The sequence below is a fragment of the Vicugna pacos genome, chromosome 11, assembly GCF_048564905.1.
Source record: "Vicugna pacos chromosome 11, VicPac4, whole genome shotgun sequence".
Lineage (NCBI taxonomy): Eukaryota > Metazoa > Chordata > Mammalia > Artiodactyla > Camelidae > Vicugna > Vicugna pacos.
In genome coordinates this window covers 97,670,602-97,691,550 of record NC_132997.1, presented here as the reverse complement: position 1 = coordinate 97,691,550, position 20,949 = coordinate 97,670,602, and the positions used below count along the sequence as shown (strand labels likewise).

Here is a 20,949-nt window from a genome sequence, read left to right as displayed (position 1 = left end):
CAAAGGAGTGGGCAAGCAGGCTGCTAAGACACAACCTGCTCTCTTGGCCACGCAAGCCAAGTGGTGAACACACTTATCGGAGTGTCTGTCACAGGTCCTACAGGCACCATCGCTGCACTGGGGACTCCGCACCGCTATGGCGGTGACAGCTAAGTGTGACCCCCTGCGAAGCAGGAGGCAAGGGGTCTGCTGAGACTCAAGGAGAGGCCTCGAATGCGACCTTGATCAGGACACGCTGCCTGAAGCCACAATTTTATCATGCGACAGACGAAACGAAGGCTTAAAACCGGACTGGAGAGGAGTATTGATTCTTGCTTGACATCAAGGACTCAGTAACGTCACAGAAGCCAGGAATTCAGTGAATCCTGGCCACTCTCTCCTTGATCCGTGCCATTGTCCCCTCCCCAAGTAAACACCCTCTTTTTGATTCTGTTCGGCTTAAGAAGTTCAGGGATTTTAGGAACAGAGAGAAGAGATGATTCTACTGAAGAAGAAAGAACAAGTTGCTTTTTTTTTTCTTCACCTGAGGTCTAATGGCTTTTACTATAAAATAACCCTTTGATCTTAACCCACTAATACTCTGCTCTTTACAGAAAAAAAAATTCTGCAAAAGGCTTTTTTGTTTTTTGGGGGAAACCAGCACAAGAGAGATGGCTTGCCACTAGACCAAAAGTTGGTGTTTCAAGGCAGCCCATCTTCCAGGTGGCCACCTCGATGGGGAAGGCCAACTATTAAGAGGCAAGCGCTGATGTTCAGAACAAATCACTGAGAGATAAACTAAGACTCAGTCTAATTAAAACACGGTTCAATCCCACACGTTCAACGAGCATACAACTGAGAAGGCACAGAGACTGCAGAAAAACACACACAACCTAGGAAAACAAACACACACAATATTTCAACTTGCTCAGCACTGGTTAATCAGAAGGATTGGAACTTGGAGTCTACTTTATGGAAATGTCAGGTTTTCTGTGCTTCCACGTAAAACACGCTGTCACAAACAAGGGCAATAAAGGAGGCCCCAGCTTCTTAAGTATGCTGCTTATCAAATTTTGACTGATGAATTTAATGTTTTCTAAAAAGAGTGGATGAATGATAAGGAACGCAGAAGAACACAGCTGATTCTAATTTTACTAAACTCTCGTCTAAACCAGGCAATTTGCACAAACACCTGGCAGCCCTTGTCTGTTTATCAGCCAGGATTCAATGCCACAGATCTGCAGCTAGACTCGAATTCGAGGGCCTCCGTTAATTTTTACAGAATATACTAGAATCAATTTGCCCCTCTGCTGTGAACTGTTATCATAATCAGAGTTAAATGATGCTGTCCAAATAAATTGGGGAAAGTACATTTGCTATAGAGCCGAGCTGGTTTTTATCAGAATCATGTTTATTATCTGACTTATAAATGCCTGCTGTCTGGTAATTTGCAACAGGATTCTGTACGTTTAAGATAAAATTAGCAAGGATTTACTGCGTTGCTCAGGGTGGGGCTGGGGGCAGAGGCTTATTCACGATAAAATCATTATATTTCCTCTCTTTTCTGAATCACCAATATCACTACAAAAATATCCACAGGGTGTCCAGCTTAAAATATTGAACACAGCATCTCTAAGCATCTGATACCAGCGGCCCTCTGAGCATATGAAACATAAGAAACCACATGTAAAGACGGGAATTTTTAGAAGGTTGCTGTTAAATTGAACACAGTGGAGGGTGGGGGGTGGGAGGGGCCGTGCTCACAGCGGTATTGTGTTAACACTGCCATTAACGCAATTAACTTAGAAAGGAACGATTGCTTTCACCACTCAGTGCCGCCGTTAACCATGTGTTATTGGCTCCAGTTTAAAACATGGAGTGAAGGGTCTCCACGGTGGATAATCCAAACGCCAGTCCACTTGACTCAGAACGCACAACTTCTGTTGGTGGTTAGATTTACCACTCTTGCTAGAATACACTTATAAACGTATTATTCCAGACCTGCGTTCTCTGTGGTCAGCTCAGCGCATCAGCAGAGGGGTATCTCTGACCCTTCTACAAATAAATCTGAGTGCAGACATGCCTCCTTCTACAGCCCTCTGCTTTGCTGTGCTCTCAGAGACTGCGTTTTTGACAAACGGAAGGTTTATGCGTTGAGCATGTCTACTGGCGCCATTTTTCGAACAGCGTTTGCTCCCTTGGTGTTTCTGCGTCACGTTCTGGCAATTCTCACAATATTTTCAACTCCCCACCAGCAAAAAGTTTCTGACTCGCTGAAGGTTCAGATGATGGTTAACTTTTTTTAAAACAATAAAGCATTTTTAAATGAAGGTAAGCGCATTGCTCTTTTAGACACACTGAACAGACTACGGTACAGACTCAACACAACTCATACGCACTGGGAAGCCAGAAAATTTGTGCAACTTGTCTTATGGAGATGCCCTTCGATCACGGTGGCCCGGAACCAAAGCCGCGATACCTCCTAGACCTGCCTGTGTGCTTCCACGGTTTACTTTCTCCTGGTTTTCAAGAAAAGCCGCTCACAAGATACTGGAGGTGTGACCATGGTTTTCAACCACTCCCTGGTGTTAGAGATTTCCAGAAATGAGATCCTCTTTAGTTCTGCACCCCCAGTTGGAACTGGCGGGTCTGACAGAATTGCAGAACCATGCCCTTCTCTTCAGCATTACAGGAGGCATGAGTGGAAGAAAGTCACTTAGCCAGAAAACGCGGCCAAGAAGGAGGCACTGGCGTGGCTGGGCAGCCTGGCTCTTCGACACCCTCGGGGCTCTGGGCTCACCTGCTGAAACCCGAAAAGCAATGGATCCCCCCAAATCTCTCACTCAGCCTTGAATCCCTATGCTCAGACGTGCTAGTATTTTTATGTATACGGTATTCCTCTTGCTTAACCGCTCTGTAAACTTAATTACACACTTAATTAATCTCTGGCACTCCACATCCCATGTTCCAAAATCCCTACATCCTTCCACGTCTGACCAGCAGGCAGCTCACTGACCTTGACGCTTCTGTGAAATGCTCATGAGCCTAGAGGCCCCAAGCCCCAGACCCGGAGTAGCCTGGCTGGGGAGCTGTCTGCTGCGAGGCTGTCACACCTGGAAACCCCTGAGACAGGTGCGGCTGCTCCCAGTTTACACGACCTAGACCGAGGACTGACCTTGGGGCTGTATTCAGTGACGGTGGACTCCAGGAACATGCCTGCACGGTGAGCCCTGTTAGATTTGATTAAAGGGGATTATGGGCATCTCTTTGCTGGGGGGCTTTTATAGACAGAATTCAATGTCATCAGCACTCCTAGGGTCCTAGCTTCCATGATCTCTCAGGCTGCTTTTGGGTCTGAGACTCAACGAAATAAAAGCCTCATTCTTGGGCCACATTTCCCCTCTAACCACCCAGAACAACAGAATCAACCATTATTTTTTAAATGAAAGCAAAAGTAAACCAACCAACAAAATCCCAAAGAACTGAAGAATAAACAAGATAAAATCGCCACCAAACTTATTCACATTCACATTACAGCGCAAAATATATTGGCTTTGCCACCAAGTGGCAGAAGCTGCCAGCATCCACTTGGGTTGTTCAGTTACTTGCTTCAGGTTACCAGCATGGGCGGTAGGAAGAGATTATTCAAGCAGGAACTCAGAAACCTCGCAGACACCACGATCACTCATGTTCTAACACTGTTACAGTGAAATGGGAATTTCTGACGGTGGCGGAGCACCTCCCTGGCCCTCACGAGGACGGCAGAAAACAGCTCCATGATTGAAAACATTATTTGGCTGTGGAGCCTTTTCCATCTCATGGTTATTAACGGTCAGGAGCCCAAATGGTCATTTGCTGCAAGTCTCAGCTGTTAGTTTGGTGTTTTCCAACATTAACAAATGGAATTCTTTGAAAAGGTGCGGAGAGAACTTAAAGGTACGCTTTCCTTAGGAAGCAAAAGCCAGTGAGGCCAAGACTCAGAATGGTACTGATGTGGGGGCAGGGTTAGTTAAGGCCAGGTGAGGGCTCATCCTGTGATATCGTGGCTCGCAGGTCACCGTGGATGATGCAGGAGACACCAAGACAAGGATGCCTCCAAACCTCTCCGCGCTAGCCTGGCAGATGCTGAAATTCACTCATAGAGTCTCCCCCTAGGGAAAAAAATCAAGAGTTCCCAAGGTCTTCCATTTCAGTGTAAACTGCTACTCTGGGATTGGGGTGGGGTAGGTGGGCACAGGGGTCAGTGTGCAAACCTGCAGGGGTGACCTGAGGAGTGGACGCGTGCCAAGGAAAGTGAGAAAGAATGCGTCTCCTGGGACTGATGGGCAGGAGAGGAGCAGCGGAGGGAGACGCTCCAGGAGAACAGATGCCGCATCCGGGCGGTAAGAGCCTTAGGCCGGGAGAACCAGGATGCCCAGGGCAGCCGGCGTGCTGGAGGTTCGCAGAGCCAATGGGAGAGGCAGGAAAGATGAGAAGTGGGCTCCTGCGGAGTGGAGGCGCAGCCTGGCCCGGTGGGCAGGGCAGAGGGATCACATGCGCACATCGAGTCGTGATGGATGGTGGCTGGAGGGCCTGCGGTCAACAGTGGCCACTGTGGGGTGGCGAGCGGCCGCCCGTGAGGGACACAGCTGGAGTGGACATCCAGCGGGGGTTCATGGCTGCACCCTGTCTCCCTGCGGATGGAGCGCCTACAACACAAGCACGAGGAGGAAAGGACAGCCCCAGGAGGCCCCGTGCCGCCCTCACTGCACCAACAGGGGGAGAGAAGGAACCACGGGAGGGACGGTCTGACCACAGAAGTCACACAGCACCAACCCTTTCTACGGACCATAGACCCATAGCTATGAACACCAGCCAACACGGAGCATATTATTTTGTAGGTGAGAAGGATTTCTAGAGTTCAAGGTCACTTTGCACGTATGTGGGCCTCCCAGTTCATATGCTTCTGTCTGGTCCAAGCTCCTCCACGATGGGTCAGATCAGCTCTTTCCATTGGTCTCGAGTCCCTTCCTGTGCACGTCCTCTGACAGGTACCTCCTTGGGCATCAGAGAACCTCAGTCATCGAGCCTGTGCGGGGCTTACTCGCACCTGGGAGAACCTGCCTGGAGCAAATGGTGTCCACCTGACTAAGGCACTGCCTGCAGCCCTGGAAATACTGTCCTGCATCACCAGGTGGGCATGGGAGCAGGTAACCCCAAGGAAAGAAGGAGGGAAGGAAGGAAGGAGGGAACGAGGGAGGAAAGGAGGGAGGAAAGGAGGGAAGGAAGGAAGGAAGGAAGGAGGGAAGGAGGGAGGGAGGGAGGGAAGGAAGGAAGGAGGGAAGGAGGGAGGGAGGGAGGGAAGGAGGGAGGGAGGGGAGGCTGTATGGGGTTTGATTTTATTCACATCTCACATCTCTTCTGAGCAGCTTCTGTTTCATACCAGTTTCACGGCTCTGACCCGGATTCATAAAGATCTCAGCGATCTGCTCAGGACCCCGCTAGCACCTGGTTAAGCAGGGCCTCAGGGTCTGCCTGACTTCAGTGTCAAATTCCACTCTTACTTATAGAGCAGGGGAACTCTGAACTTTGTGTCTGCTTTTATTTTATTTTTTTTTAAACAGGAGAAAAGCATACTCGTTTATTTAACACAAGTTTTACATGAAACGGAAGCCTTCATAAGGAAATGGAGGTCTGAAGACACAGCTGGACCTGAGAGTTTTCGCGCTGGGACTGATGGCGAGAAGACGGCGGTGGAGGGACATGGAAGGTCAAGGGGTGGGGGTAAGTGTCGTGAACAGGGAAACACAGCAAGGCCTGCTCGCTGGGGTTCTTTCCAGTTTGCATCTCCTTTCTGTTCTGGGAAATCGCCCAGAACAACACAGCAAAATTGTTCTTCACGGCTGCTACTTCCGTGCAATAATGACAAACGCTGACCAGTTAAAACTTAGAAACTATTCAGCTCTCTAAAACTGCAAAGCACAAAGGTGCGGAGGGAAATCCACTCTTTAAATACTAGATGGCAATCACATCACGTTCCCTTGATGGATGCAGCTTTGATTTCCACCCAGTGTAGGAATTTCTCACAAAATTCCTCAAAAATCCATGTAAAGTGCTTAGTACATTAACTTCCTTGAGTTACTGTAAAATTTCAACAGTGGAAGCTTTCAGTTTAGAGGACCCACTCGCCTCCTGCCAAGCACTGCAACCAAACCGTCAGAACACAACTCATTGTACGCACACGTGTGGGAACTTGTGTGGGTGTGAGGGTGTGTGTGTGGTGTACCGCCCATGAATCCTTAAACACCGTATTTTTCTCACGGAATCCAGGGAAGGAGACTGTGTTACTTTTCATGCATAAGTTATTCAGATTTTGTCCTTCCCCGTGTGAATACAGTATGCTTCAAGTACTTTACACACACTTTCTTTAAGGAATTCTCGACAGTTTCCATTGCACACATAAAGAAGACCAAGACACACACTTAAAAGAATAAAGGTAAAGACTCTGGACTTAAAAAAATATCGTAACTCGGCAAGAAGCAGCCAGTCTGAGAGGTCGCAGTGACATCTGATCAAACGCTCTGAGCGCACGTAGGAAGGAGGGTGGAAGAGAGACTTACTTAGTTTGATGTGGAAGTAAATCCAGATAAAGTAAGTAGGTAAAAGCTAGCAATCCTTCCCAAGAAGAGAGGCTCTTCCACAAGGAAAGTCCCTGGACTCTTCTCTCTTAAGCTGGAGGGACCTCACGTTTTCCACGCTCAACACGTGGAACTCGAGAACCATCTAAAGTCCTTCTCAAGGTTTTTGGGCTCTTCCCGTTCTCTCCAAGCCACGCCCACGTCCTTACCATCTGGAAGCTCCGGGTGGAATGGAATTCACACTGCATCATGTCAAAGAAGATGGGGATGGTAGCTTTGCGCAGTTCGGTCTCAGGAATCAGTGTCATTTCTAGTATCGGGCCGACCATTTCTGGAATGAACTTTATCTTGTGTTGACCTTGAATAAAGAAGTGCACAATTCAGAAATTTAAAAAAAAAAAAAGGGTTCTGAAATGGGCTTCAATGAACAACAACAAAAAACCTACACAGATCATTGTGATTTTGAACGCGAGGGTCTGGGGAACATGTATTCATTTCTCACCTGCAGGCAACAATTTTGAACGTGTCCAGCCTTTAGTATAAGATGTGGACTATATTCCAAACGTTGTAAGTGAAGCTATTAGAGAAACCCATCCACTATAAGGCCTGCAGTTACGGTTAGTCTGTCATAGACAATAAACGCTGTTTCACGAATAGACAATCAAATCGCACACTTCAGGGTCATGGGCAGCTAACCGGCGCCCAGTTTGGGAACGAGCAGGGCTGGGGGACGGGCCGCTTAGCATCTCATTTTGTGGACAATTAGCAAGAGCTGATACAGTAAAGGACTTAGAGCGGATGGTCTCTCGGGCCCCCCTCTAGCTCCAACCTCATATGAAAAAGAGTTTACCATCTGGACACCCGGCGCACAATGCTGAGTGATTTCTGTAACATTCCCAGTGACTGCAACCCAGGAAGTCACAGCTGGGCCTCAGAATATGAAGCTGTGAAGACAGAAAGGAGTCTGCCTTCTTTGACTACGACGTGATAGGAAAACGCTTATTTGGATAAGTAGTGTATTAATCTTAGCTCACCTATCTTGTCCACGTTTGACTTTTCTAAAGAATTCAGGAAAAGGTTTCTCAAATGTTGTTTTTTAAGCAGATACTATTGCCATTGTGAACAATAATAAACACTATAATATTAGTTAATACTTACTAAGTACTACCACCTGACAAGCCTTGTAGAAAAAGTCTCATTAAATTCTCAACGTAAAATAAATTTCTTCTGTACAGCACAGGGAACTATGTCCAATATCTCATCATAACCTTTAATGGAAAAGAATATGAAAACGAATATATGTATGTGTATGCAGGACTGGGACACTGTGCTGGACACCAGAAATTGACACATTGTAATTGACCTTACTTCAATAAGAAATTTTTTTTTAAAGTAAAAACTGAAAATAATACATCATTCCACCTCCCAGTGCTGATAAAACAATTTAAAAAATAAAATAATAACTAACAAAATAATTCCCAACATAATTTTATGAGATGGCTACCATTCCTCTTTTTTAAAAATAGACTTTGTTTTATCTCTTAATAGACTTTGCAGCAAAACTGAGCAGACGGTACAGAGCTTTGTCCTATACCCTGGCCCCCATTATCAACAACCTCCACCAGAGTGGGTACCGTCCTTAACTCTGCTTTACAGATGAGGAAACTGGGCCATTCCCCAAGCCAGTGTGCCGTACGGTGGAACTGGCAGAAATTCAGCAGGACTGGAACCCAGGTCTGTGGTTCTGAAGCCTCGGCTGTGCCCCTCATTCCCTGCCTGCTTGTCACAGAGTCCTTCCAGGACACCAGGACTCTCCATCTCCCCGTAATAGGATGCCGGCCGGCCGGCCGCATCACTCCCTTATCTGTCTGCTGTAATAACAACCCAGACGCAGGGGATGCGACCTGTCATTTCATCTTGCGTTACTGGGGTATCACATGTCCAAATTGCATCCTCCGGAGCGCAGAGGCTGGCTTCCTGCAGGCCCCAACCTTTAGGTTTGTTTATTTTTCTTTTCTATTTCAATTGCTTTTGTTGGAAATCTGGGTGTCACACCTTTTGAGGTCTCTGCCTTGGATTCAGACACTGCAAACTCAAAATCTCTGTTTTTGATTTTTTTTTTCATTATTTGCTGCCATTGGGTCTCACCCAGCAGTAGCCTCCCCACCCTGCCGCATCTAAATCCCCGAGGGCTGGGAGTGATGTGGGGGGGGGCTTAGAACCTGAAGTGAACCACTGCAGGCAGAGGGGAGAGGCTGGGACCCCCACTACCCGCTTTCACTGCCTGGAGAGGAGCTGCTGGAAACTCATTTCTAAAAAAAAAAGAGGAGGCTGGCCTTACTTAAGGTGACATAATTAGAGGTAGGCCCTATCAAGAAAGTGGTCTTTTTATAATTCCAGCCTTCTTGTCTTTAATTTCAGGAATCTTGATTTATTTTCATTTCACCCACTACAATTTACTTCATTTTGTTTCCAACATATAATAGAAGAATCACAAGAATTAAGTGCTCGAATGAATTATTTACAACATTTTTTATTAATGCTTGTAATTCGTCCAGAGTTATGCAATCTTACTAACATTTTTACACAACCAGGAAATAGGATGGATACTCTAAAGAACTTAGTTTTCTTTGTAACTCAGCTAGCACAGATTTCTGTAAAGAGACCCATCAAACAAATTTGGCTATTACAAACAAAGACACTTAACAAAATATACAGTCTCATAATTGGCCTAAATTAATGTGTGGCTGAAATTTGCATTGGGTGGTCACATCTACAAAATGTAACCTTCAGGAAGGAATCTGAATATAATTAAAATCTTATTAACCTTTACTAAATAAATAATATTTTGACTAAGGCTCTAATAACATGATTCTCATCACTTCCCCAAATGCTGAATGTTTCTGAAAAGCATGTAACTGATGCAAAGCGTTCTCTTAAAAATGCTATTATATTTCATCTCCCAGGTGACACTTTTCTTGTATTATGCCTAAAAAATGTCAGAGCCAATGTTTCAGAAAACAGATGATGGTGACAGCGAGTTGTTCATCACCACAACTGGAGTGCCATCGCGGGCTCTCCGTCACAGACAGCCAAGCGGGGAGGCCTGAGCGTGTAAGGGAGTGACAAGCAGTTGTGGATGCAGGGATTGGAAGAACACGCTACAGAAACCAAGGTGTCCGAAATGAACTTACCTACAAACAGAAACAGACTCACAGACACAGAGAACAAACTATGGTCACCAGGCAGGCAAGAGGGTGGGAAGGCACAAATTGGGAGTTGAGATTTGTACCTCTCTGGGGAGTGCTGGCAACGTTAGCTATCCTGATGGCGGTGATGGTTTCATGGATGTATACACCTATCAAAATTCATCAGATCGTACATCTGAAATATGTGTAGTTTACTGAACAAGAATCCTACCACAAAAAAGGTGCTATAAAATAAAAATTGAAACAAACAAAACAATACAACAAAACAAAGGTGTCCTCGTCTCGATTCTTACCCCTCCCATTCATACGGGAGCCACTGGCCGGGGGCCCAGCGCTGAGCTCTAGCCTCTGTCATACCCCCGGGGGTTTAAACTTCAAGCACCAGTGATCCTCAAGGTGAGTGAAGGCCAGGTGATATTCTCCAGTATTCATCGTCTTTTCCCTTTTTTCTTGGCATTTGCATTATGGATTTCCCCTGGAGCATCTCTTGTTCAAATTTAATGATGAACTCAGGTTTGGAATCAGTGGGGATCAAGGTGAGTTCTGAAGTGCAGACTTCAAGAAAAAGAGGGCGCACCTTTTTTTCTCCCCTTTTGAGACAAAGGGAGAACAGACTAATTATCGGATCAGAATGGGAATCTTTCACCTCTGGTCACCTTGCCAAATTCCTGGTTACCACTTCCCGATTCGTGAAAACCCGGCGAGTCTTTCTTCGAGTTACAAACACGCAGCTTCTTTCCTGGGAGCCAGACCGTGCTACCTCAGGGCAGCGGGGTCCTCCCTCACCCGCAGCCTCCCCCCGGGTGTTTGGATGACCTCCTGACAATCACGAGCGTTCAGAAATCTGGGACATTAAACGTAGTCCAATCCCGGGAAAATCTCCGTAAACACACAGATAGACAGAGCAAAAATTTCCGTCACCCAGTCAAAGGGATTAGGCCCCACTGTATATATATGGGTTTTCATGAAAAGCACACAATTTTTCCCAGTCTCCAAAAATACCCATGAAGGGAATCCCTGCATGACAAATATCCCACATGGATACCTGGCTGATAAAGATCTTGCCGTGAGCACATTTGTTCCGGCCAGACTGGACAGCTGGCGCGGGCTCCAGTGTTGCTGTGTGTAATCAAGAAAATGCAAATCGAGGCGACGGAGGCAAAAGTGAGATCAGGTGCTCGGCAGGCAGGCGCGCGGCGCGCGCTTTGATAAATAACTGAAGAGCTGGGTAAATAAGCACATTTTCCCCTCCTTTTTTGGAGAGAGCCTGCCTTTGATTTCTCCTTTCACACTCAAAATGTGACAGGTTTGGGAGAAAAAAAAGTGCTGCTCTGTCTCACGGGGCAGCGCTGTGGCTGCACTTGCATAAAATCAAGCAAAACAGACCCGGATCCTGGCTCTGAAACACTGCACGGAGGCGGGATTGGAGCCGCTCAGACCAGACGTGTTATTGGAAAGACTCAAGGAAGAAACCGTCTCACGGAGCATTCGGCTTGGGGCCTGATCCAGGGATAGGTGACTAATTGTAAGATGGTAAATACGTCTGACTTCTATTTTTAGTTTCTTGGGTGAGCTGTCTAGATCAGATGGTCAATATGTTATCAAACCTGAGCCCATTTAGGGGGGAAAAATAGCTGGGTAGGAAATAGGGTGTGGACATCTTGGGAAATTAAGATGTGCCGTTCATGAATTTCTAGAGTGGCGGCCCCGGCAGTGACACTGGCAGGCAGGTTCCAACACCTGAGGTTCACAGCAGGAAAGAAACAGCCAGGCTGCCAAGGGGACCCCTGAGGGTGACCCCACAGAGCTAACTTTAGCCATTTTGAGGGGCTGCCTGGGGCAGATCCCGTGAGCCACCAATACTTTTTTTTTTAACTTTCAAAAATAGTTTAACTCTTTCGTAAGCAAGAAATGCAGTCACGTCGGTTAATGATTATTTCTTGCTGTTACCAAATCCCTGCCCTGAACTGACCACAGTCATGGTCTACAATTGACCTCTTGGCCACTTCTCATGTCAGAGTCAAAGATCCTGGCTAAAAAGCTGTCCAACACAGGTCTGATACATTCATTACTGTATTCAAATCAGCAACTGAAAACGGGACATTTGCTCTCTCAACTGCATTCTTTTACATGGAGGATCAAAAGTCTCCGCTGCTTGACTCAGCCTATTTGGAGCATAATGACAGATAAGGTCAAGAGGACCAACCGTTTTAATCGGTCGAGCCTTCACAAGGGCCCGGAGGTGGCTTCTCAGAGAAGCTCACCTTCCTTCGTTGAAATCACGGACATGGAGCAAAAGAGGAGTCAGTGTCAAGCGGTGGTCGAGCTCAAGGATTCCAGAGATGACCTTGAACATACTTTGAAAAAAAAAAGGAAGAAAGAGAAGAAACCCTGAGTGTCAGGAGTGCCCATCCGACAGGACAGCTGGGCTGGAGCGGGTCTGGGAGGCTCCCTCAATGCCAGGTAGTGGCCCTTCAGGTGCCGGCCAGAGAAGACAGAGCTGAGCTGGGACAGCAACTATTACTCAGACAAGAAGGAAGTATCTCAGTATGTTAATCATCAGTCTGAACATCTCCCTGGTGTCTCCGCTTACCCCAAGGATGAAAAAAATATTACCAAGGGGTTTTGGAACGAAGCATTTGAAAACACCTGAAACTGTCCTTTTAGGGGAAATAAACTAACTCAGAGTTTGTACATTACAGCTGACATTGAACAGTTCAGAAGACGGTGTTGGTTCTTTCTTAGGAAGGGCCAGGGTGAAGATGACCTCAGAGATGGCCAGAAGTGCACCTGGTCCCCGCGAGAGCACGGCCAATGCCGGGTGGAGTTCAGATCCCTTCGCGGTGGGTCCTGGCACCTAGAGCAGCCCTGGGCTCCCACCTGTCCAGCTGAGAACAACTCCCTCCTTGCCATCTCTCTGGATGTTCCTTCCAGCCCTCGCCGGCCCCTCCCTGTAATGGGGCTACATACAGAACCCTCCTGGCGGGAGTCCCGCAGTGTCTGGGCTGCCGGGAAACACGACAAATGCAGCGGTCAGAGCCGGATCAATTAAAATGAATCGTGAAAGTTCCTCTTCCCTGTTCCAGGAGGCTCAGCTCTTCACTACTGAGATCATTATATATATATATAAAGAGTTATTGAGCCTCAGGGTTGGAAGGCTCTTGAAAACTTCCATCCCACGTCTTCATCTTACAGCCTAGAGCGCTGAGTGAGGGAAGCCTGGGCCGACTGAGTCACGTAACTGAGGCCATGCAGCCAGGCAGGGACAAGGGAGCCTGAAAACTCAAGTGGGACTCAGCAAATCACCTGACTTGAGCCCAGGGCAACCATTCTCTCCCCAGGGATGGCAGGAGGACCAAGCGCAGGACAGTGCCTGGAAGGTTCTGTGTCGGAGATGCTTTGACACCGAGAGTCAGGGCTTAGGTCCTCGACGTTTAAGCTGCTGCAGCAAAGTCCTAGCACAGAGTTTCCTTCAGGGGTCAGCCGCCGCCAGGACTGACACTCACACTGCGAGGGGAGTGGGCTCTAGCCCCACTGAGAGCGCAGGGAGAGCTGCCTTTCCGACCAGCTCCTCTCCACCTGGGAGCTCTTGCGGGGGATTTTTAGTCTTGCAAACCCAGCTGGCACCTCATGTTAAACCAAGGTTCTTAAGTTCCATGTTGTTGGTATTATCCACAGAGTGCCTTACTGTCTTTCCCCCTAAAAGTGTTGTATGTTTATTTTTTTGGGTAAAGACCTATTTGAAAAAAGACTCCAGTATGACTGAACCACTATGCTGTACACTGGAAGCTGACACGACATTGTAGACTGACTTACACTTCAATTTAAAAAGTTTAAATAAAAAGGCTCCATCCTTCATATAAATGGAAAGACCAAGAACATTTGGAAATTTCTAACATTCCCTAGAGATGCAACAGGACCTCCTTTCACACGTTTGTGGACATCCGGGCACTCGAGAAGAATCAGGTGTGACTGAAACATTATGCTGTACACCAGACACTGACACAACATTGTAGACAGACTAGACTGCTATTAAAAAAAAGAACTCAAAAAAGAAAAAGAATTAGGAATCGGAGCCCTCTGAGGAAACCTGGCTTCGGGTGAAACGAAGTCGCCGTGAACTCGCTGACCCTCAGCCAAATGCTGGCCCTCAGAGCCCTGTCTGCTTGGATGGTGATGGAGCCAGTTCCACGCCTTCATCGAAAACCATGTTGCCTTGTTGCCTTCTGCTCACGGATCATAGATCCATCGGGGCCTCTTTCCAGCCACAGAGGGAGCTATTCCAGAAGCAAGCAGGTTGGGGCGCAGCTAAGTTGCCCAGTCTGGTGGAACAGGTGACACCCTGACACACCCTGACAGGGTGACTAGAGAGTGGGTGGGTGGCCGCCTGCCTCCTCTTGGGGGAGAAGAGTCCTGGGGGAGAGGAGCCCCACTCCCCCCACAGCAGTCCAAGGTGGGCCGTGTGTGCCAATATGAGGGAAGGCAGCAGAGTCCTGGTGACTCTTGAGGCTGAAAATGCAACCAAAGCCTTTCCCAGGACCGAGTGGTGCTGCAGAAAGATGCCCGGGGCCCCCGAGCACAAAGCAAGCTGAGGACAGGGGCCAGGAGGAGCTGAACCTCAACCAGGAGAGAGGCCAGGTTCACAGAGGACACATAAGGTGGTGAGGAGACACTGAATCATAGTCAGTTATTTCTTTTTTTTTTTAAAAAATGGTTTTTCCTGTTTTTTTCTTTAAACAGATTTTTGGGTTTTTTGGTTTTTTTGGAGGGGAGAGGTAAGTAGGTTTGTTTGTTTGTTTATCTATGTATTTATTTATTTATTTTTAATGGCAGTACTAAGAATTGAACCCAGGACCTTGTGCACGCTACTCTACCAGAGTTATACCCTCCCCACATTTATTCCTTTATAAGGAACTTACCCCACAGAATGACATGTCATAGTGGCTAACATTTTACTAGAGAATTCCTCGTTATTTTAATTCTTTCACTTATTAATAAAATTGTATTGATTTCTTACCAGTTTTACTTTTTCTTTTCTGATTTATTGTGGGAAGAATACACCAAAGTGAGGTCCACCTTCTGACATTTTTACACGAATAATATGGGATCGCTAGCTAAAGGCACGTGGGTTACAGCGGATCTCTAGAATTCACGCATCTTGCGTAACTGAAACTTTGCACCCTGCCCAGCAGCTCCCATTTCTCCCTCTGCTCACCCCTGCCCCTGGCGACCACCCTTCTGGTCTCTGCTTTAATGCTTTAGTGAGTTTGACTCCCTTAGGGAGCTTACATAAGAGGACTCATGCGTGTCTGTTCTTCCATGGCCGGCTTAGTTCACTTTGCACAATATTCTTCAGCTTCTTCCACATTTTTGCATATGACCAGGATTTGTAGTATTTCTAAGGCTGGATAATATTTCATTGTGTATATATGCCACATCTTTACCCATTCCTCCATCGATGGACAGATAGGTTGTTTCCACATCTTGGCTATTGAGAATAATGCTGCAATGAACAGGGGAGTGTAGACACCTCATCCAGATTCTGATTTCAGTTCATTTGGACCTAGAACCCAGAGTGAGATTGCTGGATCTTATGATGGTTCTATTTTTAATTTATGAAGGACCCTCCATACTGTCTTCCATAGTGGATGCATCATTTCACATTCTCACCAGCTGTGTAGAAGGGTTCAAATTTCTCCACATCCTGGCATATGTGTGTTTATCTTTTATTTTTTTCATAGGATCCATCCAAATAGGTGGGAGGTGACAGCTCATTACGGTTTGGGTTTGCATTTCCATGATGATTAGTGATTTTGAGCATCTTTTCATGTGTCTATTGGCTATTTGTATATCTTCTTTGGAGAAATGTCTGTTTCAGTCCTTTGCCCATTTTTAAATTGGTTTATTTGGGGTTTTTTGCTATAGACTTGAAAGAGTTCCTTATATATTTTGGATATTAACCCCTTATCAGACACGGGGTTTGCAAACACATCCTCCTAGTCCACAGTTACCTTTTCATGCTGTTGCCTCCTTCTGTTGTGCAAAAGCTTTCTAGTTTGATGTAGTCTACTTGTCTTTTTGGTGCCGTTTCCAAGAAATCACTGCCAGGGCCAATGTCAAAAAGCTTTTCTCCTATGGTTTCTTCTAAGAGTTTCATCGCTTCAGGTCTGATGCTTAAGTCTTTAGTCCATTATGAGTTGATTTTTGCATATGGTGTTAAGAGTCCAATTTCATTCTTTCGCATGTGGATATCCATGGTGCAGAACACCATCTGTTGTTCACAAACCACTTGTTGAAGTGGCTCTCCCTTCTTTATTGTGTATTCTTGGCTCCCCTGTCGAAGATCAGCTGACTGCGTATGTGTGGGCTTATTTCTGAGCTCTCTATTCTGCTCCACTGGTCTAGAAGCTGTCTTTATGCCATTACTATGCCATTTTGATTCCCATAGCTTGGTAATGTATTTTGAAATCAGGAAGTATGATGTCTCCATCTTTGGTCTTCTTTCTCTGGATTGTGTTGGCTACTCAGGGTCTTTTGTGGCTCCACATGAATATTAGAATTGGTTTTTCAATGTCTGTAAAAAATGCCACTGTGATTTTTATAGAGAAAGCATTGAATCTGTAGACTGCTCTGGGTAATACGGACACTTTAACAATATCAAGCTTTCCAATCCATAAACATGAGATGTCTTTACATTTATTTTGTGTCTTTTTAAATTTCTCTCATCAATGTTTTGTCGTTTTCAGTGTACAAAACTTTTGCCTTCTTGGTTAAGTTTATTCTTAAGTACTTTATTCATTTTTATCCTATTGTAAATAGGATTGTTTTCTTAATTTCCTTTAGATAGTCTGTATAGAAATGTAGCTTATTTTTTATGTTGATTTTGTATCCTGCAACTTTTCTGAATTTCGTTTACTAGTTCTAACACTTTTGGGGGGAGTCTTTAGGGTTTTCTACATACAAGATCATGTCATCTGCAAACAGAGATGGTTTTACTTCTTCCTTTCTGATATGGGTGACTTTTATTGCTTTTTCTTGCCTAATTGGTCTGGCTATGACTTCTAATACAGTGTTGAACATAGTAGGGGTAAGTAAGCATCCTTGTTTAATTCTCAACCTTCGAGGAAAGCTTTCAGTTTTCCACCACTGAGTATGATATTGGCTGACAATATATAACCTTTATTATGTTAAGTTACATTCCTTCTGTACCCATTATGTTGAGAGTTTTTATCATGAAACGCTTTTGAATTTTGTCAAATGCTTTTTTGGCATCTATTGAGATAATCTTATGATTATTATTCATTCAATTAATGTAGTGTATTGCTTTTATTAATTTGCACATGTTGAATCATCTTTACATTCCAGAGATAAATTCCCCTTTTAACGTGCTGTTGAATTCAGTGTGCTAGTATTTGGTTGAGGATTTTTGCATCTGTATTCATCAGAGATGGTGGCCTATAGTTTCCTTTTTTTTTTTTTTTTTGTAGTGTGTTTGTCTGACTTTGGCATCATGGTAATGCTAATGTCATGAAATGAGTTTGGAAGTGTTCCCTCCTCTTCAGTGTTTTGGAAAAGTTTGAAAAGGACTGGCATTAATTCTTCTTTAAATGTTGAGTTGTATTCACCAGTGAAGGCATGGTCCTGAACTTCTGTTTGTTGCAAAATGATTCAGTCCCTTTATTCATTATTGGTCTGTTCAGACTTTCTATTTCTTCATAATTTAGTCTTGGTAGGTCGTCTGTTTCTAGGAATTTATCTGTTTTTTTTCTAGGTTATTCAATTTGTTGGTATATAATTGCTCATAGTAGTCTCTTATGATCCTTTTTATTTCTGTGGCATCTGCTGTAATGTTTCCTCTTTCATTTACGATTTTATTTATTTGAGTCTCCTCTCCTTTTTCCTTAGTAATCTAGCGAAAGCTTTGCCAGTTTTATCTTTTCCAAAAAAAAAAACCAAACTCTTAATTTTGTTGAATTTTCCCGTCCTCCATTTTGTTTATTTCTGCGCTAGTCTTTATTATTTCCTTCCTTCTTCTGACGTTAAGCTTACCGTGTTCTTCTTTCTTTCTTTCTTTTTTTAAAAGTTCCTTGAGGTGTAAAGTTGGGCTGTTTTATTTGAGATCTTTCTTCACCAGGAGGTCAACACTATAGATCAAATGGACCTAACAGACATATACGGAAACATTTCACCTAACAGCAGCAGAATAGTCATTTCTCTCAAGGGCACAGGGAACATTCTCCGGGACTGATCACATGTTAGATAACAAAACAATTCTTAAAAATTTTAAGAATACTGAAATCGTACCAGGTATCTTTTCCTACCACAATAGAATAAAGCTAGACAACAGTAACAGAAGCAAAATTGGAAAATTCACAAACATGTAGGTGTTTAAAATTGCACTCCTGAACAACCAAGGGGGCCAAGAAGGAATCAAAGAGGAAATCAAAAATTATCTTGAGACAAGTGAAAAATGAAAACACAACATACCAAAACTTTAAGATGCAGCAAAAGCAGTACCGAGAGGGAAGTTCATAGTGATAAATGCCTATGTCAATTTCTTATCTTAAACACACATATCTCTTATTGTTTTGATTGTGCAAGTATTTATGCTACCACCACTTGGTGGCAGTATACCTAAATACAGGGTCCAGTTTTGAATAAGCAAATAAAGTCTTTTGAAGGGAGATGATGTGAAAGTAATTACAATATGCAATGTCATATGTAACAGTAGGATGAGCTACATGGCTTGATTCATGAGGGAACGGTAGTGATGCCCAGGAGTAACAGTTCCAAAGCAGAGCTGTGCTCACCTGACACAAGAAGACACTCTACTAATTTTTCTGTACCACCCCCCTCAACCCCAATCAGATTTTCTTCCCTTTACTTTGGTCTCCCATCACCTGTTCACTGAAAGCAGTTACTGCAAAGATAGCCACTGCTCTCCGAAGAACAGAAGCTGTTCGGATTTTTAAGATGCCCAGATGCTGACAAACAGGACCAATGTCATTGCTCTCCACCGATTCAAGAGATTGACTGTGACACCCTGAAATCCCGGTTACTCACCAAGGTTGTACCACATGTCCCTGATTTCGAAGCCGATCTGTCTCCTCATATCTCCGTACCTGAAAACCAGGGACAGGAAAAACGCTGAGTCACTCTACAGAGCATCTGAAAATCGGACCTGAATTATTTTTAAGTGTAATTAAAGTCTCCTTTCCCTGAGACAAACGGAGTATCAAAGCTTCAATTTCTTTTGCCACCAAAGGGAACAGGAGGAGGGACCCCACTGCGGAATCTCACTTCCCCACACCACAGGTTACAGAGGCTCCGCCCTCTTTGGGAACCTGGGGGAGGTGTGGAGAGAAAGGAATTCAGTCTCTCCTGGCAGGAGACAGAGACCTGGCTCTTTGGCCTGAGGGGGAGTCTGTTTTCCCTGCCTGTTGTTAGCATCCAGCCACCACAGACACCAAATGACTTCCTACAACCCTGCACACAATAAGCAGTTCTCACATGTTAAAATTAAGCCCTGGAGTCTTAGAAATAGCTCCAAATAGCTCCCATTCCTCTTGAAATCATTTTCAAGGTAAGGAAGGGCATAACACCAAAAGATGTCAGCAAATACTCCCCCCATTTTTGTTTACCATGGAAAATAAATGCTAATTTTCCCCCCAGTGGGTCAGTAGAGGGGGGATGTGCTTCATGAGTAAACAGAATTTGATGCTTCAGAAGATAAACCTTTATTAGTTTGTGAGCAGTTTCAGTTTTTTCCTGTATTGCCTAAGGAAAAGCTGATTATATTAAAAATAATAATTTGCAAAATTATCATACAGCTTTATAGTTTAGCAGCTGTGTGATGGAGCCTGCTCTGTGAGTCCTTGTGTCAGCTGATGCGGAAAGAAAAGCTCTGATTACAGACGACTGAGTTGTGACTTTATAGGCGAAGATCCCGGCTGATAAACCTACCACAGCTGGCTACCACCTTACCAGTCCCCGGTGCCCTGAACATCTGTGTGTCGCTTACAGCAGGAAAGGACCACAGACAGTGCGATCATCTCCACCAAGGAAGATCAACCCACCGCGGAGCTCCTGCTGGGCGAGGTCAACCCTGGGAGCGTCACAGCTGGACGGCAGGTACCACGGCACTGCACACACGGAGAGACTGAACAGAGAGGGCGTAGCCACACCCCGACCTCCGAGGACAAGTTGGTCCTGCGAGGTGAACGTGTTACCTTCCAGCCTAGCCCGACACCAGGTGGGCACAGATGCAGGTAAATTCGATGAGTGAGAGTGAGTCACTCTCTGCCCAGGAACGCTCCAGTTACCCACTCCACAGTGAGGAGTGGCCCGCCCACACTTCAGTCACTAGCTGGCACCCCGAAGTGCCCAGGGGCACCCGATCTGAGCACCAGTAAGGCGGGCATCCTTTTGAGACTTGTAGAGCCACCTTCCAATCTGCTCTTTGCTCCTACGGAAGTGACACAGGGATCCCAGCAGCTCAGGCCTGGAGAGGATGCAGTTGGCTGCCTGGTGACTGGGAGATGGGCGTCCTCCTGGCATTTAGCAAGGGGAAGAGGACCGTGGAGAAGAGGACGGTGCTCCATCCAGTACAGATGCTTCCTTCTGAGGATGGTGGGGGACGGGGTGCCTCTCAGGGGAGCAGGTGTCTGGGGAGTTGAGGAGCGTGGCATCGCAGGCAGGACCCCGAGAACGCAAACACCCAGGCCCCTGCCACTACGTGTTCAAACCTCAACACAGCGAGGAGGCCAGGGGCCCAGAGGAGGTGAGACTTGGTCCCAGGGGTTAGACTGTAACTTACAGACTAACTTAAGCTTTAGAGACTCTGCTAACCACCAAGCAATTCCTCCTCATCCCAGGATGGTACATCTTGAAAAGTCCACAAGGTGAACACTAGGCTGATAGTCACCAGTGGCTGCCCCTCTCTGGCCCCTGCCTGAACTCTCTCCCTCTCTCAGGTCTTACAATGATTCTCCATTCAAATTATACCCCGAAGCTCAGAAGGAGAAAGTGCAGGGGAGTCTCGGCACTGTTTGGGTTGGATCACCAGGAGTGACCCAATGAATGTCTCAAGACCGATAGTGACCAGAGCTGGACATTTGTCCAGAGCTGCACTTGACTGGGAGGCC

General features: G+C 45.7%; 1 protein-coding gene across 3 annotated transcripts in view; it reads right to left on the bottom strand.

Annotated features, from left to right (window-relative positions):
* Nucleotides 1-20,949, bottom strand: part of DOCK1 (dedicator of cytokinesis 1) — a 480,997-nt gene that overhangs the window by 64,004 nt on the left and 396,044 nt on the right. For all 3 annotated transcript variants that reach the window (XM_072972106.1, XM_072972107.1, XM_072972108.1), the window contains exons 32-33: nucleotides 18,869-18,927; nucleotides 6,806-6,954 (exon numbers count right to left, since the gene is read on the bottom strand). In XM_072972106.1, the coding sequence (XP_072828207.1) occupies nucleotides 6,806-6,954; nucleotides 18,869-18,927 (208 nt within the window). The remainder of the gene's footprint in view (nucleotides 1-6,805; nucleotides 6,955-18,868; nucleotides 18,928-20,949) is intronic.